This window comes from Phallusia mammillata, chromosome 8 (genome assembly GCF_965637545.1).
Source record: "Phallusia mammillata chromosome 8, kaPhaMamm4.hap1.1, whole genome shotgun sequence".
In the NCBI taxonomy this organism is placed as follows: Eukaryota; Metazoa; Chordata; class Ascidiacea; order Phlebobranchia; family Ascidiidae; genus Phallusia; species Phallusia mammillata.
In genome coordinates, this window is record NC_137259.1 from 6,562,928 (window position 1) to 6,590,029 (window position 27,102).

Below are 27,102 nucleotides of genomic sequence, written 5' to 3' on the forward strand. Positions count from 1 at the left end.
AAGCGTCAATAAAAATGTTTTTTGTAGACTAATTGGGTGATATTGAAAATTTATCTATGGCAAACCAGACAAGATCTCGCGGTTCTTGGTGTGTTTTACCACAATAAATGAAAACACTGTGAAATAGAAATCGTTTTCGGGTGTGATTCCACAAACAAGGATTTATTACAAGGATATTAATCCTTGCAGAATATGTTTCAAATTTAGTAGACCACAAATTATTACAACAAAAAACTATCATTAAATGAAAATTATAATAATTATATTTTAAAATCAAAAATGATCCACTAGTGCAGTGGTTCTCAAACTGTGCGTCGCGACGCCCTGGTGCGTCGTTTCAATTTTCCAAGGGCGTCGCAGAATATTTCTGTTTCGTGACTGAACTCAGTTTATCTCATAAAAATGAGGTTTCAGTGCGGTTAACGTATATCTACGTCCAAATACTTTTTGCGTAGAGTGCGGATTGACGTAAATTTACCTCAAAAGTTTTTGATCAAAAACGCGGTTGTCCGGTAATGTACGTCGAGAACGGTACAAGCAGCAAGAGCGTGATAGGCGCGTGTCTGGGGCGACGCTTGGCGGGCATTAAACTTGATTATGTGAAGTAACGAAGGCGGCTTTTCTAGCAAATGCTTGAGGTAATTATAACGTATAATTGTTAGCTAAAGTTTTAAGTGATTGTTGTGCATGAGTTGCAGCAGTAAATTTTGTGCATCAGTTATTGTGCGTAAGTTGAAACATTACTTTCATTGTAATTCGTTATTGATGCTGTTGAGGCCTTGCAGCAGACAAGACAATGTAATTGTGCGCAATAATTGAAACAATTAACAAAAGCCCGCAAGTGATTGCCGGGTGCACTAAAAGTGTTGAGTGCAGTTTTATAACTTTGTCGAAAAACAGTTCGGCTAAAATTGTTCTCTAAGTGCTGTATAACTGTTTATTGATAAGTTTCCTCATTACCTTTTATTTGCTGGTGCGTCGCAAGTCCAGAAAACTTTTCCAGAGGCGTCGCAACAAAAAAAAGTTTGAGAACCACTGCACTAGTGTTTAAACTCTGTAGTGCCTCTAGCGGCAACAATTGTTTAAAAACGGTTGGCAGAATTATTATTTTTTAATTGGTCTTTTAATTTAGTTCTCTTTGTATACTGAAATAAAAAAAATAACATTATTATAATAGAGCATTGTTTTTCAGTGCCATTTTTGATCATTTGATATCGAATTGCAGAAAAATAACATTGTTTAATATTTTAACACAATGCATGTCGCTGTGAAACTCTGTCTAAACACAATTTGCGCCATTTAAAATTTTGCAATTTTTGCGATGGCAGATATTTGAAAACGATGTTAAAATACATGACAGAAGAATATTATGATACAACGTTGTATGTACATCATTTGTGTAGTCAAGCGTATCAAGGATTCCCCCTGCATTTTGGCAAAATATTTAAAATTATTTTTGTGTTGATGCATGTCGGCTAGATCTAAGTGCTGCTTGTGACTTCTATCAATTTGGTTTAAATGAACGTTTCAATAATGATATAGGATTGGGAAAACACAAAAAAACCTTACAATAAAACACTTTCGGTACTTAAGTTGGTGAAAAAGAAATTGTGTGTTAAAATCTCACACCATTAAGTAATGTTTTAATTTTTGATTTTTTTTCAAAGCCAAGGTCACATTTGACACAAGAAAGAGAGAAAAAAGATAATATGTAATATTGCTTTTAACCACAGATAAATGTATGCCTTCACTGGCGTACGTCAGAAGCATCAACAAAAACAGGTTGTTTTGAGATCATTTTCCACAGTTAATCCAGTTTTCCATTGTTCGTGAGGTTAAGTAAACTTTTGCGTTTAATACTTTTTAAATTTTTTGTCCAATTTAAATTTTCGTATCACGTGAGAAAACGTCACAAAGAAAAATACAAAATATGTGACCTTTGAACTCAACAGGGAACTGTGGGTAGAACAGAATTGTTCGAAACGCCATCTTGAGTCCGTTATTTCTAGTCGGTGCGCCCTCAAGTAAGATAGTTTCACCCGCAAAAGGGCGGTGCAGGGCTCTATTTACGGTAAGTTTAGCAGTTTAGGCTGTTACGTTTGTGTTTTTATAATTTTGAAATTAAATTCTGCACTGGAAAAAACTAATTCACCAGCATTGCGACAATACGAGAGCAAAGAATGCCTGAATGTATTGTAAAAATCAGGTAACCGCCACTTGTTTAAATGTTTGCAAGCCGCCACAGATTTGCACAACTGTAAGTTATATATTTTAGATACATTCCAACTTTAAAAAGCCATTAACTTCACCCTGATGCATATTATACAAAATTTTATCATTTGTTTTGGGTTTAGCATTAAATTTTCCCTTGCAACTTGTGTGGTTGCAAGAGTCTTGAAATTGTTATAAACCTTGTTGCAGATTTGTGTCATTTTTAGAATTCAAAGATGGAGGAGCAAGCAAATGAAAAATCTCCAGAGGCAGCAGCTCCAAAAGCCACAGATGATGAAGGAACAAAGAAACAAGAAGAATCTGAAACTGTTAACGAAACAGAGACACCTGTAAGCAAATCTGCTTTTCTAAATATTTCTGTATTATGAGCCTACTTTTCCAAGATCCTTTATCTTAAATTTTACTATCTTTCTGTGGTATTATTCTGTGGTAATATAGTGCTGTTTTGCGGTGTATACATTTTTATTGGTACAAACTATGTCAATCTCCATTCTTAAATCTATTTCGCCATCAGTCCAAATAATTATGTAGCTTTTTGTGCTGCAGCTTGCGTAAAAACACTATATAGTTACTTCATTGATAGCTTGAATCGCAGAAAACTGATGCAACGGATGGTGAAACCCCAGCTGGTGAAACAGCAGAAAAAGCATCTGAAGAGGTAAATGAGAAACCCACAAATGGAACAGATAATAAAACTGCTGAAACTGCGGAGGAACCATTAGAAGCAGAGATCACAGACATCACTGCTGTTGACAAACCTGAAGAAGGAGATAAAAGTGCAGAAGTAAGAATTTTGACTGCAAAAGTGTTATATATATTGCAAAATGTGATCTCGAATTAAAAGGTACTTTAAAAAATATTTTGCATCAACAATAAAATGGTTTATTACCTACTGCAGCCCTGCTCTATCTAAACTGAATCGCCCAACCTTTGGGTGTTTTTGTATGATTGGGTGGGTGGTACACAATTTTGCCACACAATACATCAGAAAATGTTTGTGGGCGTAAAGCATCTTATTCAAAATATTATGTGGGTGGTGAAGTAAGGGATGAAGCATTTTTTGCTTTTTAGACAAATGGTGAAGAAGGTACTACCACAACAGTCCAATTCATTGCTGTATCTGCTGATGAACATGCAAGGATGGTATCAGCAGGTGAACTGCCAGAGAGTGTTCATGGGGCTGACGTCCACATGCAAATTCCTGGAGCAGAAGCACAACAAGTAAAAAATGATTTTTTGTGAAAATATTTCGAACAAACTTAGGAGGATTTATTGGTAGTGGTAACAAAAAAGCATAAGAGTTAACATTAGGAAAAGGTTACATTTCAATGAAATGATAGTCACCAAATGAATTGTTTTAGGTTCGACTTATTGCTGTTGATAGCAATGGTGTACCTGTGACTGAACCCACCATTCTTCAAGCTGCAGCTGAACAAGCTGGCATAGTGTTCATCACTAAAGATGAAGGTGGCGAAGATTCCCAAATCTCTATTGATAAAGCTATGCAGGTTGGTATCTGTTTAATTCATTTATGCTACCAGATATTTGTAACACATGTCATTATTAAGTTGTTTGGAGGGGCTTGTGGTATCATCACTTTTTTACTTTCTAACAGCTTTCAATGGGAGACAAAGTGCCGCATATTACTGCAACTACTGCAGCTGTAGTCCTGGAACAAAAAACAGAAGACAACCAAAATCAAGATACTGATGGAAATGAAACAGGTATGCAAAGTTTGCTATACTTTTTTCTGATAAAACTAATTGAACAAGTTAAATTAAAATTTGAGTTACATACAATGTATTGTTATCCTGGTTTAGATGGTGAAAATGCATTTCACTTAACCTCTACATTCTGCAACCTCCTGTTCAATACACATTTTTTACTGATTTCTGTTACAAGGCGTTTTTGTGATAAAGCTAAGCTTGGTTACACCAAATACTTTTTGCTCTATTTTAGAGGATGATGGAATGGAGATGGAAAAGCGTATCAAAGTGAAGAAACCGCGATTGAAACTTCGTGTTTACAGCCAGAAAGATGTTAATGACACCGCTGCTGATATCTCCACATCATTCCTTGAAGATGGTAAAACAGTCATTAACCTTTTCATTGTTAAAGAATAAACCTTTTTGCCATATTCCAGACAGCTTGGCATTCACTGCAGAAGATGCTGGCGACCAAGCAGAGGAAAAACCAATTGATGAATCAGTTTATGAGTTTCAGGTACTTTACCTAAAGACTTTCTAAATTAAAAACAGTACAATAATGCTTACATGGTGCGGTCAAACCTTATACATTTGTTAAGGCAGTGCAGTATATGTTAGTGATGGGACGGGAACCCGGTACTCAGTCAGTATCGATGGTATCGAACAATTTCAGTGCTATCGATACTCGTACTCGGTATCGAAATATTTTGTCTCAGTTTTCAATACCAACATGCGAATACAGAAGGCCGGAATACACCATAAGAATACAGGCAACTTTATGCCAATATTTGCTTCGGACAGCACAAAATCGGGAAAAAGTTCTGCCGGGTTACGTATATTTTTTCGCTATCGCGTGGATATTATGTTTTTCTGCATTAGTGTGTGCACGCTTGTACCCTGGCCATTGCAGATAAATTAGCCAGTCATATACAACTAAGTACAACACTGTACTTAAGTACTCGGTATCAAAGGTATTTACATGTGGTACTCAGTATCGGTACTCACTTCAAAACCTGGTATCGTCCCATCACTAGTATATTATATGGATTAAAGAGTAGACCAAGAACCACTAAATTGTATTAAATCACAGTACGCCAGGCCCATTGAAGGCGCTATACCGAATCAGCCGGTCACCAAGCATTCACCACCAAATTGTATTAAAGATGTTATGCTTTGTAGTTAACCAAGTAAAATGTTTGCTGCTAGTAAGAATGGTACATAAGTTTGCAAGGTGTGTTAACTAGCAACTTAGTGAATCATTAATGCTGTAGATCTGTTGGAAAATGTCTAAATAAGCAAATGTGTATAGCAGTGTTTTAAAGGGTAGTGGACTCAAACCAGTTTGTAGCTTTCGTTGCAACAAGAAGATTCAAAGCAGGGTAAAAATTTAAAAATGCTTTGTCTTGTTTTGTTATAATTTTGATTATTGCTCATCAGAGACTTATGATGCATATCAATCCGACAGTTGATGAAATCTGGCAGGAGTGCAGAACCATTGTTTCTCATGTTGTTGTGTGTGCATTGATAGAGGCACAGGTAGTTCGCAGGTTATTTTGTAATGGTCGAAACAGGTAAAAATGCATCTATTGTGTTTTATCACATAAAACGAGGCATTATTCACAAGCAAAATAGTAGTACACACTGCTTTAATATTTTTAAACTTTCTAATTTAGTGTTATTTTCTTTGTGGAACGTTATGAAGAGAAACAAAAAAATGAGTGGTTTGGAATCCCATATTTGTCAGCGAGTTTAATGCCAGGAAAGACTTTGACCAGTCTATTTTACCAACTGTTTATTTATGCACTTTAAAGATAATGTATGAAGAGTATGTTTAAAGACAGGATTTAAAACTGCTGTGTGTAAGGTAACAGGGACTTTCAGTTGGTTACGTGCAAAAATGTCAAGAAATTGGAAAACTTTCTAGGGTACCAGTGACTTTCACAAATTTTTACAAAATGAAGTCTCTAAAACCAGAAGCCTTAATTTTTTTCAAAAAGTTTGGGAGCTGTATTGTTATTCACTTTTTTATCAAATCTTTGTCTATTTAAGCTGGAAATACAACTTATTTTAAATATTAGGACCCACCAACTGGTAGAGACCAGGAAGAAGCACCTCGAGGGGTTGAGGTCCTTGATCCATCCTTGTTCAAACAGAGGGGAAAAAGAGCCAGTGATAAAAATCGTGATAGAAGAAAAATTTACCAATGCAGAGAATGTGCGTTTTACAGTCACCGACATAGCAACTTGATAAGACACATGAAAGTAAGTGAAATGAAATGATAACTGCAATACCTTTTCTCTGGTATATGACTTTTAATGAATAATATATAAATTGTGCATTTTTAGAGAAAATGTTGCATAATTGCTGGCCATGTAAATGTTTCTAAAAATATAAACATTGCTTCTCTGGCATTTCTCACAAATGACAAAGTTTAACTACATTGTATTATGGTGCTATTCTGTAGATTACAAGTTGTTTTTTGAATACCTAACCATAAAAACGCTCTTGACATTTTTTCCAGATCCATACCAATGAAAGACCTTACAAGTGTCATCTTTGTGATCGAGCATTTCGGACCAACACCTTGCTTCGCAATCATATTAACACTCACACAGGTCAGTATACATAAGTAAACCAGCAATAATTCTTTTCTGTACATCACTATTGTTTGTATCATAGGTGTCAAGCCCTACAAGTGTGCGGTGGAAGGTTGTGCGATGGCGTTTGTTACAAGTGGTGAACTGACTCGCCATACTCGCTACATACACACACATGAAAAGCCATTCCGATGCACACTATGTGATTATGCTAGTGTGGAGATCAGTAAATTGAGAAGACATTTTCGATCCCATACAGGAGAGAGACCATACACATGTGATGAATGCGGGTAGGTACTTGTTGTACCTAATTTTTTTTTATTGCACCCAATTTGTTACTTTTTTCCTTCCTGCATTTTGCTGGTTCTCCCGATCGTTTAAAACCGGTCAGTTGCACAAACTGACCTGAGCTTTAAATTTACGTACTCATGCCCTGCTAACATATGAAACTAGTGTTTAAAAGGGTGCCCAAGAACAAAAACTAATGATTTTTCAAATTTATTACATTGTGAAAAGTCACGAATTCTGGGCCTGTACAGCTTAATACACCTCTGGTGATGTAAGGGACCTTGTAAAGCTAAAACTAGAGTAGAATTTAGAATGTTTGTGATGTCACAATGCACTGATGTGAGATGCTCGGTGCTCCACCAAACAGAACATTTGTAATTTTGGCCCATCCCTATTGTCCAACATGTTTTGGTTGTCTGCATATAACAACATGTCCCAAATAATGTATTATGTTGCGACATTGTTTTCATGTGCTTAAACTGTATGTTTATGGTTTGTAGCAAGGCATTTGCTGACAGCTTTCACCTTAAGCGTCACAGAATGTCTCACACTGGTGAAAAACCTTATGAATGTCCCGAATGCCATCAACGCTTCACACAACGAGGCAGTGTTAAAGTAAGTTATTGCAAATTATTGATGAGAGAATCATCCAATGAAGGGTCTGTTATCTGAACTAACCTTTTATATTTATTCATTTTCCAGATGCACATTATGCAGCAACACACCAAAACAGCTCCTAAATTCAAGTGTGAAATCTGCAAAACCCTGCTCGGCCGAAAAAGTGACCTAAACGTACACATGAGAAAACAGCATGCATTCCAGGTTTGACTTGCACTTGTACAAATCAGTTCCATTTTGAAACAGATCAACATTATTCTTTTCGCACTTTCTAGGAGGCACCAACTCAGTGCAGATATTGTGATGAATTGTTCCACGATCGGTGGAGTTTGATGCAACATCAGCGGACACACAGGAGTTGTGGCACACGCTTCCGAGCTGAATCTGCTGTAAGAATACCAACTGATTCATGAAAAGCATGATTTATTGTTTCATGGTTGAATGAAATTATATGGTGGCAAGTGGCAACACCAAAGTGCTTTGAAATAACTGTGCCTAAATGCAGCTGTAAAAAATGTGTAACATAAAAAATCTTTGTTGGTCGACTGCTGACATAAATGGTAGTCTTCGACTTTAAATATACTTATCTGTTATCCATATCAAGCTTTGCAATGTTTATAGCAGCCTAAGAAACGAAGACGCTTGGATGAAGACGACGACAACTATGGATGGAAAACAAGTCCAGAAGAAGAGGAATATGAACAAAGTAAAACTACAGTTTAATACAATGACTTTTACATTCAAACACACCAGCACCGGTGGCATATTTTCCTTAGCTCTTACAATAAATTCAGGACCATTATATTAAAACACATATGTTTTGACAAATGAATATAAGGGCAATCTCATGTATAATTATAAAATTATCGAGCCATTACATGACAAGTAAGGTACAGATGGTGCACATTGTTTCAAGCTGTGAGGTCTCTACATTAAATGTATGGACCAGTGTTTCTTCATTTTAAACTGTCTGCTGCTTACTTGTAATCTAAAGTGCTTCAACACCAAATTTTGCATGTAGTATGCCCAGATGCAGTATATCCAGTGGTGGGATTCAAGTTTTTTGTCAGTCGGTTCTATCACAAAAGTCATAATTTTGAGGCTGTTTATTTGACAGTAAATCCATTGATAACCAGTAATTCTAGCGGTTCGCTGCTCTCATAAAATTTCATCAGGCGGTTCTGTAGTGGTGCGAACCGGCTGGATCCCACCATTGAATGTATCTATACCAGACCCAAGTTGAACTACTTCAAACAATTGTGGATTGACAACTAAATTTTGCCAGACATGACCTTGCAACTGATCGAAACATTACCCCATTAAGCACTGTAGCTAAATTTACCACATGTATGACATTGTCTATCTTTTACTTCATCATCAGTGATCCTTGAGGGGGAGGACGGTGATGTGCAGCGTGTGACAGTTTATGTTGAAGAAGAAGATGAGGAAGGAGCAGATGAAGATGGAGAGGAATTTGCTATCATGGAAAATGTAACTGGTGAAGAAGCGAAGGACGGAGAAACTATAGCTACCTAACTTTGTCACCTGTTTGGCTATAGTTATATTTCTGTGCTCTGTGTACATGTTCATCACACTTTGTGTAGGAAAAATTTGTTTATCAGTTGCTGCTGGTTCGGGGTTATAGTACCAGCTGTGGTAGCTGGAAAGATTGAGATCGAGTCTTGTACAGAGAGGAGTACGCCATTAATCTTGTTAATTCTAATTATCCAAACGGCTCGGTTGTTTTTATCCTGCTATTGTGTATTCATTTGTCAAAATAAACTCGTTCAAAACTTCAACGTTTGTGTGCGGCAGAAAATAAAATAACAATTCTACTGGTTTTGTACATAGAATTCTAAATAATATTTATGGAGTGGTGTATAGATTAATTTTAGTTGCAATAAATCGAGAGATCTAACTTTGTGGAAGAAAATCGCGAAATGACGTAACTAATTATGACCGTTCCGCACCATTGGATATTTGGCGTCAAGCGGAACGCCGTTGTTGCATGGACAACAAAAACGAAAATTTGTTTTGCTTTTGTGAATTATCGACAAATTTAAACTAAACGGCGGGTAGCAATTCATCTCCTAATTAGAGTTCGGACGAATATTTCTAATTAAAAACATGCCATAACAAAAAATGGGATCGACTGGTTCAATAGTCGCCGGTCAAGACAATGGAGTTGAGGTTAATATTCCCAACGAAGCATCAGGGCAAGAAAATGGGCGATTTGATGTCTCCATGAAAAGACATCACAGTCAACCAGCTAGTAATTTTCTCCAAATGATTCAAAGACAAAAGGTAGATCATTTTGTATTCCTCAAATTTTGTGAATTATTTTTAAATATGGTAACTTGTGCATTTTGGGGTGTACATTCAGATTCCTACGATGTTTTTGTACCAGGGTTTCTGAATCATTTTACTTTACCACTTTTTTGTACACTGAGAAACACTAGTCTGCATAATATGGCAGTTCCCGGCAAGATCTCGGACATGCAGGACCACTTTTTTATTCAGCATGCATGCGCTCCTGCAAACCATTTATGCCGTGGTGCAATGCAAGTAATAAACAGGACTGGACCGTACTAAAAGCTAAATTTCTGTGTACAATTACAAAAAAACAGGGTGCAAAATATAAAAAAAAAACATGTACAGCTGCCATACTTTGCAGACTGGCAGAAACACGTAGGTTGAGGGGCTCTGGTACAGTTGATTGGGGTTATTAGCAACTCAAATTTTTTATCTTGCGAATAAGGAAGGTTCTGCATGTCAAAAACAACTTTAAAAAGTTTTACTTGGCTTCATCACAATTCACAAGATTAAACAAGTACATATCAATCAATCAATCAATGCTCAGGACTTGGCGTCCCCTCGCTTTGTTGGACACAATGTTCTTTCTTCGGATCGTACATATACACTATACAAGTACATAATACACTATATTTTCTTCAACAGCATGGTGATGTTGTGTCAAGGCCTACTGCAAACATACGTTCTTCTGGATCGTTTGACCCCTCGTCATCTATATTTGCCCTTCCAGAAGCAAATGACAAAATACGAAAGGAATATGAAACATTCAAGTTTACAAAAGACCAAGAAATCCAAGCCCTGCAAAGAAAGGTTAGTTGTTTACAATTGCACTACATTTCAATTAGGTCTCAAATGGTTTCATCAAATTGATAATAGAGGGTAAAAAGTAGTGATGTACCAAACCATCTTCAAAAGATATAGGCCAAAATTTGTTAAATGACCGAAAAAAAAATTTTTGGGGCTAAATTTGCCCAAACCAAATGAATTGTATGAAGAACCATTTGTTGTCAATGCAAATTATTATGTATATTGATACTGTATGTAAGCTGAACATTAGGGATGCGCCGAGCAGAGCCAGAACCCGAGTACTCGGTACTGAGCATCGCTATTTTTGATGCTCGGTGCTCGGCCGAGCAGTTGCACAAACTGACCCGAGCATTAAATTTGCATATTCATGCCTTGCTAACATAGGTAGCTAGTGTTCGAAAGGGTGTCTATGAACAAAAACAAATGATTTTTCAAATGTATTAAATTGTGGAAAAACGTGTACTTCTGAGGCCTGTACAGCTTAATACACCGCTGGTGACGTAAGAGGCCTTGTAGAGCTAAAACTTAGAAAGGGTATTTTTTGTGACATCATAATGCACCGAGCGTGCTCGGCCGAGCACCGAGCATTAACATGAGATGCTCGGTGCTCGACCAAACAGAACATTTGCAATTTTGGCACATCCCTACTGAACATAACATGTTTTTTAACATTGCAATAATAGCGTACTTACCGAAATGTTTGGGCGTATTAAAACTTTCAGGCTTTATAAGTAAAAGTTGCATGTTTGTTAGGAACAAAAACTGGACATGGAAAACAACAGACTGAGAGCTGAATTACAAGCATTAAATAGGCAATGTCAGAAGCTGAGAACTGAACGAGATATTGCAATGGAAAGTAGCTATGAAGCAACTGAGAGAGCCACAGCCTTGGAACAGGTTTTTAAAAACTTGACTAAAACTGACTAGTTGTGGTTTTAACCCTTTCTTAGTTAAACATATAATTATGTTACTTTCTGCAACTTCATTTCTAGTTGGAAAAAATTGTTAATCTTTTAGATATTAAGTACAATTGTTTACGTTAGTAGAACACAATACGTTTTCAACTGTTTTTTATTTTGCGACTTTGGTATCAATCTTTGTGCCAATCTCTGACACATATTCTTTAAAAAATGAATGGTAATTGAAATACTTCTCTCTGACTTACCTTTTTTTAAACAGGACAGACAAAAAATTCAACGTCAGTTTAAAATATTTCGTGAAACAAAAGAATCCGAAATCCAAGCTCTTTTGCATGTAAGTACATTATTAGTAATTCACACAAGGTAATTCTGTTGTTAACAAGTTGCAACGCTTTTCAGGCAAAAATGCAGTTGGAAAGTCAACTTCGAGGTTTGCGTGCCCATGGCGTTGCTACCGGCGATGACCACAATTTTAGTTCAAACAATGTTGCGGATGTCATGGATAGTAAGTAACTCTTGAATAGTTTTTAGCACAAGATATAGATTCAATAAGTGAATAACTGAATTATTAGCATCAATGCGAACTACCAGCGAATGGTGGGCAGCACCTGAAAGTGAAGCAACGTCTTTGTTTGGAAGTTATGCACAATTGAGAAATGGCTCTCATGTTGGATTTGCTGAAAGTGCAGCGGACATCAGGGAGCCAGTAAGAGCTGTAAGTTGTTGTAAGTAAAAAATGTAAAACTTTGTTCTCTATGTAATCTCTGTGGTGTGGTGCATGGCCATTTTATCTCTGTTTGGCAACTTGAAAACTTTTCACAGCAAAATTTTTTTTAACTAAATGTATTGCGATCTGTTGTAAGTATTATGAACATTTAGGTAACCTTTGTCAGAATAAATTTTTAAACTTTATTTACTAATATAAATACTATTAAATGAAAGTAGGATGAAAACCATATTGTATGTTTTGATGCAAAAGTTTTCTTCACGCTTAATTTCATGACAATAGATAACACAAAAGCTCAGACTTACCTACTTTTAGTGGCTTAGGCAACTGTCATGCCCAAGGTAAGCCCAACCCCTGACAAACACTGTTTTTTTTCATGCGGCATTAGTGGGCACTATTTTGAAGATTTTTGACTTCCGTCCTTAGTGCTTGGAAGTCTACACAAAGTTGAGGTTTATCATTAAGAATTAACCACTAAATTTTTATATGATACTAAACACACTAAACCCCATAAGAAAGTCATGCTCTAGGCCTAATTCAGTGAATGCCAAGTGTTATTATTTAAATTACCCAAACAAGCCACTAAATCTCATTTCAGGTATAGTGAACAAAAGCGATTTTAAAGACTATTAGTAACAAACTGTACATCAAGCTGTAAAGTGGCTATTTTCGATTATAATCTACAAAAAAATTAAACTACAATTTTTTATACCACAGGAAAGTGGTCCTGACCTTTCGCTACAGTCTGGTGACAAGCAAGCCTGGCTAACCACATCTGCAAACCTATCATCTGTCCTACCTCTTGCCAACACAACTGAAATATGTGGAAGTACTTTGTTAAGGTAGGTCAAGGATAGCAAAATTGACAAGCAAAATTGTCTGGACTACAGCACTATTAGAAAAGTGACTAAATCACTTGACAGGTTTAACTAAGTCCAATTATCAGTGAATAATTAGTATGACCTGCTGTGACTTGACTTATCTTGGTTTCAGCCTTATCTTGGTTTTAAAAGGTTGCCAACCCCTAGTATAACGGAACCATGTATGACTTAACTCTAAATGAGCATAAATATAGTATTACAATTAGGGTTTGACAAGTCTAAAAACTTTGGAAGCTAGGTCAGTGCTCTGACTTGGGAATATAATACCTGCATTATAATTTTTCAATACAAGTGTCATGACATACACACCAGTTAAATATTACAATAAGACTGGCCAAAGCAAAAATCTGACACAACAGGTTTCTGTTTAATATGCCTCTGTTGTGTATTTGCTACAGGCCTCCTTGCAGGTTTGAATTACAAAACATTGACTTGCTTTTTTTCAGATGTTACCTAGCTGCCACACCAGACACTGTGAATGACTTGAAGTGTTTTATCAATCATCCTAATATTCGTTTATTGCAAAATGCCTGTGAAAAAGAGGGATATCACCTGACACTGATTCACTTTACTGGTAATGAAAAGTTGCCAACAAAGACACTCAAAATGGGATCATGTTTGCTTCTACTTTGTATATTTTGTGTTACAGACCTTAATGACTACAACCAAGAGCAGGATGAGTGTATTTCTGACGATTCTGAAAAATCTGAGATCATTAAATTGGCCATCAAGCGCACATCCATGTTTTTTATGTTTGTTGGAAATGCTGTTGGGCCGTAAGTACCTGTATATTTGTCTTAACCATAGGACTAAGATGTTGGGGGGCAACAACCTTGTGATCACAATGTGTTTGTGCTAACATCTTAGAAACATTTTTTAGTTTGCACTTTGTCAGATCAATGACACCAATTTGCTGAATAGAGTTTCAACTGTAATGAAAAACAAAACAATTTAAAATTTTGATTTTATATTTATCACTCATGTTTTTGTCTTAATTGTTTCACATATGTTTAGTGTCATAATCTTTGATTGACTCAAACAAGAAAATACTATGTAACCAACCATTGTGTTTGAACATGCAAAAAGCAGTATTTTGACAAACAAAGCACAACAGTTTTGACTCTTTTAAAACCATAGATATATTTTCAAGGTACACCGATGTGGAGTGCCAAGAAGGTCATTTTAATCATCCAGGATGGAAGTCATCCTATTTTTATCTCAAACAATCAACAAATGTGGTAAGAAGTCTGTTTTGTTATACTGCAGTCCAGTGGTTCTCAAACTTTGTAAGCATGCAGCACATTAACAAACTAATTTTTGTTTGTTTGGTGCACATACAGTCCAACCACACAAAAGTTTCAAAAAAGTCAATTTGTAACTATATTTTGCTGATTTAGATTGCGTTTGTACAAATAAGAAAAAAATGAGCTTTTAAATGTTGTTATGTACTCACGTATTTCTTCCAGAAAATTGTTGCTCTTTATAATAGCTAATATTTTGTGTCACTTTGGAAATCTGTGCCGACACACAAGTTTAAGAATCGCTGCTGTAGTCTCTCATTTCACAAACCTTTGATAGTTAAAATCGAACCAAGTGGTTTCCAACCTTTGGTAGCACTAGCACCAGTTCTTTTTTTACAAACAAATTAGGGGTGCATAAACTCTCAGAAAGGTATCCCTTAGCCTTCTTTAGAAACTAGCTAAAAAACTGTTCAGATGTTAACTATTAGAATTATCTGGCACTTTGTAACACTGGCATAATAAAACATGTTTATTTTTGTAAAAAAAAATAAATGTAACAATTTTTTTTTCTTGGTCAGGAAAACAATTCATGCACCACTTTACGCAAGCAGATTATTGGCAGCAATTGCAAAAGAGTTGCAAGCTACACTGAGTCAGAAGATGGATGTCAACTTGCTGTGAATAACTTGATGAAAGCAGTTCAACTGGTATATCTTGTCAGATAATAACTAGAATTGTAAAATAATAGTTACCAGCAAGAGTACAGATAGAGAAAAAAATATTTGCACAATATAAATTTGAAACCCCTGTATAGGAATTTGGAGTTAAGCTTTCTGATCTTAACACCAGCAATGTCAGTGACAGTGAACAACATGAGGTATCATGTATTGATGAAATGCCATCAGATGAACACATGGAACAACTGCAGCGAGAAATTATATCCACATGTGATAAAATGTTAATAGGGCAACCATTCGGTTTTGAAAAGGTATGAACAAATTCTTGACAAACCTTTTATGTGTGGAAACTGACCACAAAAACATCCGATAAAATATCCAACTTAACAATACTTTACCTGCATATCAATCAAAACTTTTACATCAATAACCACTTAAGATCACAGAAACAGTAGCGATCATTAGTCAAATAAATTAATCAATCATTTTTGTTTTGTGGATCAGCAATGGATAAGATGCTCTGTGGGCTGGTTAAATTAATTCTCAAATCCTTGTCTTTGCTTAAATTCGTCTTAGCAATATCTGACAACATGATATTTTGCACTTAAATAGGCTGTTTCTCACCCTCAACAAATATTTTTGCGTTTAATCTACAATCTACATGGACATTTCTGTTTAGTGTTATGAAAGACTGGATGAGGTGGTGACTTCACCAGGTCCAGTTCCACCACTGTTAATATCAGGAACAAAGGGATCCGGAAAGACTTTACTTTTGTCCAGGTATCTTATTTGCCCTAAAACAGTTGTTGATTACCTTTTAATTGCCATTACCTTTGAGAACAAGCAACTACGACATAACAAAACTAAAATATGCTTGTGTAATTACGACCTGCTAAGCGTAAAAAAATATACAAATCTAGGTATTTCACAAATTAGGGCAATTACTAACAGAAAAGTAAATTGATCAATTTTTCCTTTGCCATAGTTGGGAAAGTATAAGTTACCCATGAAAACCAAAAGTTTTTATGTTTGCAGTTGGTTGCAAAGACTAAAGAACTCAAGTCCGGATATTATTATCCTTCAACATTTTATCACTGGAGGAAAATCAATCGACTCTGATCCTGTTATCATGTTAAGGTAAGGTTGTACCCACAAGCTACACAATGTTTTTTTAAGCTTGTTGTTTTATTTTGATCCAACAAACTAAAAATCACATGACGAAAATAAACAAACACGCTTTACTGTATTTTAATAAAATATGCATATAAGAGATAAAATAGGCTTTCTGTGCAGTGTTTTGTAGAAAACATGCAATAAAACATTATATTTTCCCAATAGCTTTGAAACATTTTTATGCGTTTTTAAAAACACATTTTGAAAAAAAATTAGGTTGACCTGCGAATCGGGGTGGACTTCCTGGTAAAACATCGTGGGTTCGAATCCCACCACAGGCTACATTTTTCTGGCCTAAGCCTTGTCACATAAAAAAACGGTGCCCCGAATATTCCCGGCGAATTGTGATTTAGGTTGACGTGAGTTTAATTTCCCTTTCCCGCAAAACCAATAGAAATTTAATCGTCCATTATAGCGCTTATTGAGAATTCCTATTGATAACTTGTATCTGCAGGCGCTTGTTAACTCAACTGAGGCAACACTTGCCACTTGCCAATCAGCCTCCTGTGCAAACCTTCTCAACATTTGACGTGAATCGACTACGAGAAACTTTACCCCGGTGGCTCGAACAATTTACTTCGAGAAGAAACAACCGAATCCTGTTGGTGGTCGACTCCCTTGATCTCCTCAAGGTAAGTGTTTCTTGCAGGGCATTTTGTTGCACTATTCTTCGAATATCGCATTTTTTAGATTGTAAACCAAGGCTTATAAAGTTTTTACCCCGATGTTTGTGTGGCTTACAATCAGTGGGCGGCTTATATATTTCGAATCTTGTGCCGATTTTTTTGCATTTCGATACAAATTGAGCCCTTTTTGCGCGTACACATTAACCTCTTTTAACTTCATAATATGGAAACATTAGGCTTGAAAATGAGTAAATGCGGTACGCCCTCCATTTAAACTAGCGTTTTATCCTTTTTATCCCCGCGTATTTACATCAAAAACTTGCACACAATCCGCAATTGCTCACTATACCTGTTTTAATTTGGGGAAAAAACTCTTCGGGACTGACTGAATTTATGTTCAACGTAACTGATACTGGTCAATCTGGCGATCCTGCTACAAAGCTGACAGGTGCAGTATAAAACGTGCAGGCAACGGTGGTTGAGAATTTTCGAGCCTACGCCTTGCCATATGGGAATGCTTGGTGACCGGGTGATTAGGTTACGCCGTCAATAGGCCTGGGATGCTATGACATACCTTTTTGCGCTTTATTTTTCAACTCAGTGCAGCGTGTTGTTTTGGTGCATTTGTTTCAATATGTCACTCTGCAATATAAAATATTTTTTCTTAAATCAAGTGAAACATTGTGACACAGGATGCTCAGCGCAACTTCCATTGGCTCCTTGATCCTCTTCATGTGGGAGTGAGAGTTGTCATCTCAGTTGGAGTGGATTCGTGTCCGGAGGAGTGGAGGCACATCCCTACTCTTCATCTCGAACCTCTTTCAATTCAATCTGTGAAGTTACTTCTGAATCATCATGCTAAATCAAGGGATGTTTCGATTCCAAATACATTGGTAAGAATGCCTGACAAAAAAGTTTGTGTTGTTTTCATGTACGACTATGGTTTTAACGTTCATGGACATACCGATTTCTATTGTTACTCAATATGTTTCTGCCAAATCTTCATTTTTCTGTTTTTATGGTTTAGTTTTAGTGGACTTCTAACCAAAATACTGCTTGTTGAAACCAAGATTAAGAATCATTAAAGCATGTTAACATAAATGCATGGTTAAGTTGAACATATACATTCATATTACCCTAACCCAGTGGTTCCCAAACTATGCGCCGCGGCACACTGGTGAGATGTCATTAGGTGTGCCGCAAAAAATATTGAAATTAAAATCAATCAAGTAGGGCAGGAACTTGGCCGAACGGTCTGGTGCGCCTGACCCATATACAGACATAAAAAACCCTGTTAATGGGGCATCGTCCCCGGGAGAGTCCTGGGTTCGAACCCCGTAAAAAAATCAATCAAGTAGAGTAGTAGCACCAGGTGCTTAGACCACTAGGCCAACATGCTTCACGTCTCTGGGATGTTCAACTAGGCTATTTAACTATGAGAGTGACCTGCATAGCGGCTTTATGACCTCATAGTTAGTGCCTTTGTGAATATAATTTTTTTATTCAAATGTTCGAAGTGCGCCAAATAATTTTTGTTTTTTCTAAAATGCGCCTTAAAAGAAAAAAGTTTGGGAACCACTGCCCTAACCTAATGGGATCAGCTCTGAAGCGTTCATTTTTAGACTCCCTAAATCCCACCTGTGCCTTGCCAAATGGGAATGCTTGAGAGACCGTCTTGGTTCAATATCACGTCTTCAATAGGCCTGGCGTACTTTATTTAACGTATATCACAAAATGACTATTTGTTTTTGTACTCACTGATTGTTTTATTTTTGTCTTACGTTGGAATGCTTTTCATGTTTTGCATGATATTTATGTTCAGGAGCGTGACGTGGTATCACAATGTCGTACAGCCACAACTTGTCATCCTCTATACGTCACACTTCTTTCAGTGGTTGCTTGCAGGTATTCATTACGTCATTGGTTTGCAATATGATTTGTGCTTGCACATCTTATGCTTTTGTACAACGTATTGGTACCTATTGTCTACAATAACGGACGGAAGTAATTTCAACTGAAATAATTGACTTAAAACTCCGAAGTAATGTCGCCAGATACTTTACATATTGAGTGATATTTTATGTATGTTAGTCATTAGGTAATCTAAACCATACTTCTTTTAACTGACTGAAATGTCATTGTTTTGTAACCTCATCCCGATCACGTACCCCCTACTTAGGTATTTCGTACCCTTGGGGTTTACACATACCCTGGTTAAGAAATGCATTGTGTTAATGTCTGCACTGCAAAATTTCTTTAAACAACTTACAAAGTTAAAAATGTCATCAAACGTTTATTTTCAGTCATTGGGCTGTTACAACATGCAATCATGCCTTTGATCTTTGATGCTGTTAAAGATACGAATTACGAATCATATTAAAACTCCCACAATCAAAATAAACGTCTTCTGACTATATCCTTTCACCGTTATGTAACCAAAGCCTGCTGGCTAATAAGAATGCCACAATTAAATACAGCTTTGCATTTTCGGGTGTAATATCTCTTTCAACAAATTGATTTTGTTTTTCAAATTGTTTTTCGTCCAGCGTCTGTGAGAAGAACATTTCCGAAAACTTTTTCCAAACTTGCCTGCGATCACGTGACCCTGTTGAACTTTATCAGCTGTTGTTACGCTCTGTTGAGCACCAGTTTGGATCCAAGATTACCAAAACCTGTTTGAAGCCATTCTTTCAGGTAAAGTGCTATTTTGCGCCAGCGTAGGTCCAGACGAGCTCGGTTAATCGCCTATCCCGTTTAATTACATATTGATCGTAAATCTCAACCGTTTGTGTGGAAAATGATCGATTAACTCGATACAAAGCTCGGCAAACTGGTTATGCTATTAACCGGATCCGACTAAATGTGTTAGGTTTAACCAGTTGCAAGGTCAAAAAGTTGCTGAACTTCTGATGACAACCGTATTATAGGTAACAATTGTGGCCAAAAATGTAGAAACTGTGGCAGTTTTTGCACTCAAACGCTCATGCGATAAAGAAGAAAGTTTATTATACACCCTAAGCCCACAGCTCATTCAAATAGTTAATAAAATTGTTTGTTTAGTTTCTTGCCTGTTCGCGCAATGGTTTATCGGAAACTGAAATATTGTCTCTTCTCCCTGATTTGACCTGGTGCAGTTGGATTGCAATACACAGACAACTATCTACATTCTGTGTCATCAAAGAATCGGTTGGACTTATCACTGTGCACAATTCGGAGGTAATTCCAGAAGTTTTGATAATAGTAATATGCTGTGAATAAAAATTATGACAAATGGCAGAATGTTTTAAACGTTGGTGAGAAAAACTGGCTTTTATCTGTCTTTTAAACTGTGTGTAGTAATCACCAGTCACCAGAGTCTTAGTATGTAGCGAAAATCACAGACTATAAATTTTAATAAGCCTCAAGTCATCCACTGTTTATATACAGCAAGTATATGTACATCCTAAAAAAATGTGGATTATTTTAGGATTATCAAAGTTTAGTCTGCTTGTGTTATATCTTTGTTTTTCGCAAATATGTCATGTTTTGAATTAAAAAAAACGGCTTTTAATCATTTTTTTGGAATTGCGACTTTTGTGGGCTAGAAATAAATGATTTGTCATTTGTGCTACTAATTGGCCGCAAACATTTGTACATGCTGGACAAAATCTACACAGATCGCAGCCGTACTGTACGATCGTTACGTCAGCAATGACGTACATCTGAAGCGGTGTCGTCAGAAGATGCTCGCGTGGTTACAGAAGAGATACGAAGTTGTCGTCACACCTAGGAACAGCGACATGCTGCTATGGTTACTGCATAAAGAAGAAGATCGAGAAAAGTTGGGAGAGGTTGTCAGGTCACCTATGGTTTTTCATCTAATGTATACAAGGTGTGTATATTTGCATGGATTATGGATAGAGATGATTTTTCAAAACAGCATAGCACTTGGTCTTATAAAACTAACTAGCTACTTTGAGGACCCATGTTTATTGATGTGTTTTTAAGTTTACTTAAATTATGGATAACATGTGCTATATAACCTTTTGACCCCCACTTAATCTGTGACTTCTCAAACGCGGCATGTTAAAACCATCTGAACAGTGTTCATCAGGAAAACGACCGACGCAATAGCCAAACAAATGGTTAACCCTAAAATCCAATTTGACACTAACATGGCAAACAAGGTTTACATTTGGACTAATTTATTCATGCAATGATCTTAAATGAGATAGAACTATGTTTGCTAAAGTTCTTCTATAATATAAGTGACGTTTGTCGTTGCTATAGTTCTCGATATAGTGTTCTTTGCTAATCCGTAAAGTAATTGTTATCATTTCAAAATCAGTTTCGTACATTTGGTTGAAAAAAGTCTGTCACAATTTTCATGCAGAGGTAGAGCTTGCGAAATCGTTCGTTTGTGGAATTACCTTAATGAAGAAAAACGGACAATCGCACAAGAGTATGCCAACGCTTTGAAGCTCGCCGAATCGAATGCGTCATCAGGTCGAAGCGATGACGTCACGATGAATGACGTAGCGCAGATGTATCAATCACTCGGGAGGTTTCTCAAAGATCTAGGACTAATGGAAGAAGTATGATTTAACTTATGGCCAACAAATGGGTTTTCTTATTAATGCTGGTATTATTTTATCACACATAAAAATTTTGGAATAGATATTGTACTGCATTGACTTTTATGAGATTATTGTTGGCCCCTGTTCCTGATTTCAGACCACACTTTTTTTTCTTTTCTTTTTTTTTCTTTGAAGGCCAGTTAAAATATTCTCCAGTTGAATTAGTAAATCACATATATCTGTTGGAAATATGGCAAATAGTATATGTGGTAAATGTTTAAATAGAAACTTTAATTGGCAGCATATAGTAAAGGCACATTTCTATATTTTTAAAAGTTAAACTCTCGACAAGTTTATAATGTCAAAGGTTTTTCTCAAAATTAGGCTTTCAATTTGAATGGTCAACTTTTGGTGTTGATCAGATTTAGGTATTGTGTTTATTACAAGAGTTTATTTATCCCCAGGCAGTCGCAGCTCTTCAAAAATCGCTTGAAATCCTGGAAAACATTCTCGATCCTGACCATCCTGCAGTGGCTGATTCTCTTCATCACCTCGCATCAGTCTACAGTCAGTGGGGGAAGCACTCCCACGCTGAACCTCTGTACAGGTAAGACACGCAAAATATTTTGTCGTTGCTCTAGTACAGCGGTTCCCAAACTTTTCTAAAAATTTTGCCTGGTGGACCCATTGCAATTATTTTGTTATTTCGCGACCCTATAAAAATCAAAGAATGCTATAGGAAAAATGCAAAAACCGCACTAGTGAAAGAAAAAGCAAAAACTATCAAATACGGTAAGTGTGTAATGGGATGGGTGCACTATAAAGCTTTAAAGACTAATTCTCATTGCAGACCCTCTGAAACTGCTGTATGGACCCCAGTTGGTCCGCGGACCCCAGTTTGGGAACCGCTGCTCTAGTCTCTGAAGTGTGACACAGCGTAATATCCTGCTGGGTCAAAATCGTAAAGTGTATATTTCCCATTGCAGCTTCTGTTTGCATTTATTTTTTAGAGTACAAGACTTGGTGTTTTCCTCCTGTTTGAACTTTTGCGTGATAGTAGACAGAAAACTACAATCAAAATAGATGAATTTGTGTCAATTTAGTGTACTTGCAACCTCCGAAAAATTGTTACAATTCTAATGAAATGAACGGTTTCTCATTGTAACTATACGAGTTGCAATCTTACCTTTTTGAAAGGGCGCAAATAAATTGCGATTTATACATATGACTTTCTTTTCGATTATTGAATTCGCGACCCCCGAATTTTCACATGTTACCCACAGTTTCGAAAGCCCTGCTTCTAGCATTTAACTCAATGACTTTTTCGTCCAGGCAAGCTTTGGAGCTGGTTGAGTGTGCTGTGGGTCGTGATCACTTGCGGGTTGCCCAGGAACTCTCAGCCCTCGTTCGTACAGCGCGTAAGACCGGTCGACATGAAGTGGCGGATGGAATGCAACAAAGAATGGTTTCGATTATGCGAAAGAACAGCTCGCTAGGATCGGTAAGTTTCCTATGCTAAAAGTGTAAGATCAAGCACATAGTAAACAGATCTTTGTGATGGTATATGATTTGTCCACGTTAACATTTTGCCATCTTTTGACTTGAAATGTTTATTGGTCCAAAGTTCTATTTTACTTTTAAACATTTGTCTAAACCACTTTTAGACAGTGGAAAAATGTTTACCATTACTTAACGCTATTTTTGTGTTCACATTTTCGAGTTTAAGTGGACGTATTTTAATAGGATATGCAGGGTATAGGTATTTTTCTTGGGCCCCTTTTTTGTTTTTGGTAATACGTCATTTTCGTATGTTCAGAGCAATTTGAAACGCTTGTTGAAACGAGCAGTGCGCCTTGAGGAACTGACATTAGGAGACGAAACCTTGGAAACTGCTCAAGCTCTCAATGACCTTGGAGTTCTCTATCAGATGCAAAACAACCTTGAGTAAGTCGATCTATTTAGTCTACTTCGAAAATTAGCCATATATACTTGAAACAAACGACTGTTTGTGAGACATGTAACCTAACCCGTGTTTTTGAACGTTGTTAATGTCATTTTATTTGACTTTTTATTGGGCTATCTTTTACCCTTTGAAAATAGGGACATTTGATGCATTGTAGTCTGCCTGTTTTAATGCCTTTTGTGCCACTTTTTGTTACGCTTGGTTCAACCACTGCTTATTAATTAAATTTATGCCAAAACGTTCTTTGCCGAGTAATACAATGATATCTATCAATTGCCTGTTTCATAAACAAAATGTATAATACACTCTATTATCTCAATTTCACTTTTTAACCTTATCATATTATTATACATAACCTACCTCATGTTATTGTATGAGTGTCTTTAAATGCATTTTGCAGCAACGCCGAGTCGTTTTTTAAGCGTTCACTTAAAACGCGGGAAAAATTGGTGGGGATTTCCCATGCTGACGTGGCTCAAAGTTACCACAACCTCGCAGCTGTTTATAACGAGAAGAAACAATTCAAGAAATCCGCTGAGTGTATGAACGCTGCGTTAAAAATCAGGTGGGCCAAACTTAAAAATAATTTGACCTAATTGAGAATTGTGTAAAAGGTCTTTGTTGTGAGTGACATTTTTAAGGTTAGTTGTAATTAAATTGCACATGCATTGAAGCAGCATTTTGATTGGTCAAATCCCTAGTAAAGGCCAAGGGTCGGAAAAATAACGTGCCAGATCTTCTGGCTCAAAATGCATGGGAGAAAAATGTTTTAATTAAAAGTATCAGTTTTTGTGGTTTCTAATTTGCCCCCTTCCATATGTACAAATTTACTTTTAACAAGGCACACAAAATATTGAACACAGTACAACCTACCCATTGCCGTTTCGGCATTTTTTACCATGTTTATTACAATTTTAGAACCGAAGTAATGGCGGATGACGATGTCAGTATTATTGCAACGATGAAATATCTTGCATTCTTGTACAAGAAGTCCAAGCAGTACGCAAAATCTACGGAGATGTACAAATCAATACTGGAGCTCACTGAGCAAAAACATGGGCCCGACAGCGTCCCTGCTGCGAACGCAATGGTAACTATTGCTCCTTCTTTTTGCGTTTTTAACAGAGTTGTAAGCGGACCAGAATTTGGGTTCCATGGCCCCAACCCAAATGTTTTGTAAACAAATATAGCCCAAAGTTGGTGAAATTGCTGTAAAAGTGATTCCAAGTGTGAAGTTAGCCCCTAAATAAACCGATTTTTGTCAAACTTATCCCAAATCCGAACCCGGTCCGAAAATATCTCATGCGACGGTTAAGTTTTGGTAAAAATCAAATAAAGTTTCTGTCACATTGTCAACAAAAGTATAATTGGCTTTGTCTATTTTACCGTCGTCGGCCGGAGATATGTAATCTCCGAATTACACTAAAATGTGTATGTCAATGCATTTTTTGACTTTGGTCTTCACCCTCTTCGCACACAATGTGGGTGTAGAATGTGGTGGAAAAGGTTTCTCGTTCGAAACGATAATTAATACGGCTGCCTATGTGTGGTTCAAAGCTGCAATTCAAGCTTGTTTTATTATTTTTTTTAAACAATTTAACCGCTGAATAAAAATGTTTCAACACAATCGTATTGTGTTTATGTTTGTTGAGTTATGGTCATAATCAGTCCACCATACAGTTATATATCCCTTATGCAACACTTGTGGGCCGCCCTTCTAGAACGAGGATACATACTGCACTGCGTTTTTTCTACCGCCCCTTTTTTTGTGTGTGTTTCGCCGTCCTTTTCGCTTTATAATAACTTGTGTTTGCAATGTATGTCATTACCCTGATGAAGGTGTTTCGTATGGGACATCGAAACGTTGGCATAATAAAATAAATAAAACTGCCGGAAGAGCTAAAATTTTGTTGATACATACTGTTTTTGTCTATGAATTTTTCTGTCTATTGCGAATTTGTTAGATAATTTTGGTGAGAAAAGAGTGGCTTAAAGTCATGCAAGTTTGCACAAATGACAGATTTGTACATAAAGATGTTGCCTGCACATTTTGACCCTGGTTGACCCAAAGGTTTATCCACAGGTCCCTTAAATGCGAGAAAATTTAAAATCGGCTATATTTCCTGAAGTACATGACTCAAAGAATTTCATAAGTTTTTAATTGGTACAATGTAAAGACAAATCGTTTTGTAACTTTAAGTTAGATTTACACGTTCTTTATTCATTTTTGTGTTCTTTGCATCGACAGATTAACCTTGCTGTGTCGCAATGTCAGCAAGAAGAACTCGACGGTGCTCTTCCACTTTACGAGGGCGCTCTTTCAATTTATCGCAAAAATCTTGGAAGCAAGAGTCCCCAAGTGTATCAGACCCTAAGAAATATCGCCGTACTTTTGTAAGAATTCGAATCTATTAGTTTCCCAAGCAATTATACGTTGTTAAGTTTTCTATGCCTTTTTGATGTTGGATAAATTTTGCTTTACTTACAATACTATGATAATAATAGATGTAGAAGAAATTTGTTTGGTAGATATATTGAGATAAATGCGTTTTGGCCAAGTTTAGTAAAATATTAAGGTATTTTCATCTTACAATGTCGTGTTACTTCGATGGAATAATGTCACACATTTTAGAGCTTTTTATTTAGAAAGTTTGTACAACGTATGATATATATTTGCAAAACTTTGTACAAAATATCAGTGGTTTTCAAATACTTTTTGCAAATGTCTTACTTGACAATTTAAAATATTTACATCCCATCTTGATGTACCACTAAGTAGCCACTAAATCAAACAAAGAACATTTCAGATTGGGTTATATTGTATCAACTTCACATATTAAGTGTCTATTTACAAACCACATGCAAAAATTTAAGTTAATTTCTCCTAAAATGTTTTAATAAACTCAATGGTAAGAATCAATGGTAAACATGGAAAGAATTTGTATGCTACAAAAAATGTGAAAATAACGTGTCAAAAATATTCGTACAACCGAAATTTATATTTTTTATTTTGGGTTGCAAGCATTTAACCTCATGTTATCTCAGACTTGACTTGTTTTAGATACCAGAAAGGTGAAATGGCTGGCGCAGCAGTTGCCTACAGACAAAGCATGGGAGGATCAGATACCAAACCACTTTCAACGTCAAGGTGGTAAATCACGTGATCTTTGAAGCCTCTTACAATCCCAGCATGTGCAATATTTATTTATTTGACTTAGCCCTTTGTTTTGTTTCTTTCTTTCGTTGCATCGTTCCTGTGGGATTTTTGCACAATTCTGTTTTGAGGGAAATTTTCGTTTTGTTGCCTTATCCTTTTAACGCAATGCCAAGTACAGGCCGATTTCAATACAAGCGTTCGCTAAAGGAAAAGTCAACAATATTTGCCAGAAAACTTTCATTAGGGTTTAAACCAGTTAATAGCGTGACATTTTTCGGGTTTAAACCGGTTTGGAGGTTCAGTAAAGGGCAGAAACCGGCTCAAAACAGTTAAAATGGAATATTTCGACTTTCGGTAGCAGGTAAAAACTGGTCACACCCGGTTGGAAATTGGAATTATCCCGCGAAAACCCACCAAAAACCAGATTTTTCTTCGATGTTTGACTCCAAAAACACGGGAAAGGCTATTAGGGCTTTTCAAAAATCGAGTCAAAATTTTAGATTAAAAAAACGGTTTGGAGGATCGGCACGAAGCAGAAACTGGTCATAACCGGTTTGAAACTGGAATATTCCCGCGAAAACCCACCGAAAATCGGATTTTTCTTCGATTTTATGACCCCC

At 36.5% G+C, this 27,102-nt stretch overlaps 2 protein-coding genes across 10 annotated transcripts; both read left to right on the forward strand.

Moving 5' to 3' along the window:
• Window positions 1-1,931: 1,931 nt before the first annotated feature.
• Window positions 1,932-9,240, forward strand: LOC145204067 (uncharacterized). 9 transcript variants are annotated; one of them, XM_080076489.1, is made up of 16 exons: window positions 1,932-2,071; window positions 2,439-2,561; window positions 2,828-3,016; window positions 3,304-3,453; window positions 3,594-3,740; window positions 3,848-3,956; window positions 4,192-4,317; window positions 4,376-4,455; window positions 6,017-6,199; window positions 6,460-6,553; window positions 6,618-6,825; window positions 7,324-7,438; window positions 7,526-7,645; window positions 7,717-7,830; window positions 8,063-8,147; window positions 8,823-9,240. In XM_080076489.1, exons 2-16 carry the CDS (start codon window positions 2,448-2,450, stop codon window positions 8,975-8,977), a joined length of 1,989 nt encoding a protein of 662 aa, XP_079932615.1. In that variant the 5' UTR covers window positions 1,932-2,071; window positions 2,439-2,447; the 3' UTR covers window positions 8,978-9,240. The 9 variants fall into 9 exon arrangements, with proteins under 9 accessions (XP_079932615.1, XP_079932611.1, XP_079932612.1 ...); XM_080076485.1 differs by having other exon boundaries at window positions 1,967-2,071; window positions 2,422-2,561; window positions 2,816-3,016; XM_080076486.1 differs by having other exon boundaries at window positions 1,967-2,071; window positions 2,816-3,016.
• A 174-nt stretch (window positions 9,241-9,414) lies between these two features.
• Window positions 9,415-26,694, forward strand: LOC145204066 (nephrocystin-3-like). Its single transcript, XM_080076479.1, has 28 exons — window positions 9,415-9,745; window positions 10,400-10,564; window positions 11,315-11,458; window positions 11,741-11,815; window positions 11,881-11,986; window positions 12,054-12,196; window positions 12,926-13,050; window positions 13,536-13,663; window positions 13,739-13,865; window positions 14,240-14,327; window positions 14,909-15,037; window positions 15,145-15,318; window positions 15,687-15,787; window positions 16,043-16,144; window positions 16,635-16,812; window positions 17,499-17,699; window positions 18,629-18,711; window positions 19,353-19,500; window positions 19,867-20,022; window positions 20,463-20,677; window positions 21,179-21,380; window positions 21,827-21,969; window positions 22,695-22,863; window positions 23,179-23,306; window positions 23,726-23,890; window positions 24,244-24,415; window positions 25,574-25,719; window positions 26,387-26,694. Exons 1-28 carry the CDS (start codon window positions 9,584-9,586, stop codon window positions 26,478-26,480), a joined length of 3,969 nt encoding a protein of 1,322 aa, XP_079932605.1. The 5' UTR covers window positions 9,415-9,583; the 3' UTR covers window positions 26,481-26,694.
• The last annotated feature ends 408 nt before the right edge of the window (window positions 26,695-27,102 follow it).

Coding starts and splice junctions, on each gene's coding strand:
- LOC145204067 (XM_080076480.1), top strand. CDS start 2,189: ATGTATTGTAAAAATCAGGTAACCGCCACTTGTTTAAATGTTTGCAAG. Junction 7,439..7,525: donor CACAACGAGGCAGTGTTAAA/GTAAGTTATTGC, acceptor TTCATTTTCCAG/ATGCACATTATGCAGCAACA. Junction 7,831..8,062: donor GCTTCCGAGCTGAATCTGCT/GTAAGAATACCA, acceptor CAATGTTTATAG/CAGCCTAAGAAACGAAGACG.
- LOC145204066 (XM_080076479.1), top strand. CDS start 9,584: ATGGGATCGACTGGTTCAATAGTCGCCGGTCAAGACAATGGAGTTGAG. Junction 13,664..13,738: donor GACACTGATTCACTTTACTG/GTAATGAAAAGT, acceptor TTTGTGTTACAG/ACCTTAATGACTACAACCAA. Junction 16,813..17,498: donor ACTCCCTTGATCTCCTCAAG/GTAAGTGTTTCT, acceptor ATTGTGACACAG/GATGCTCAGCGCAACTTCCA.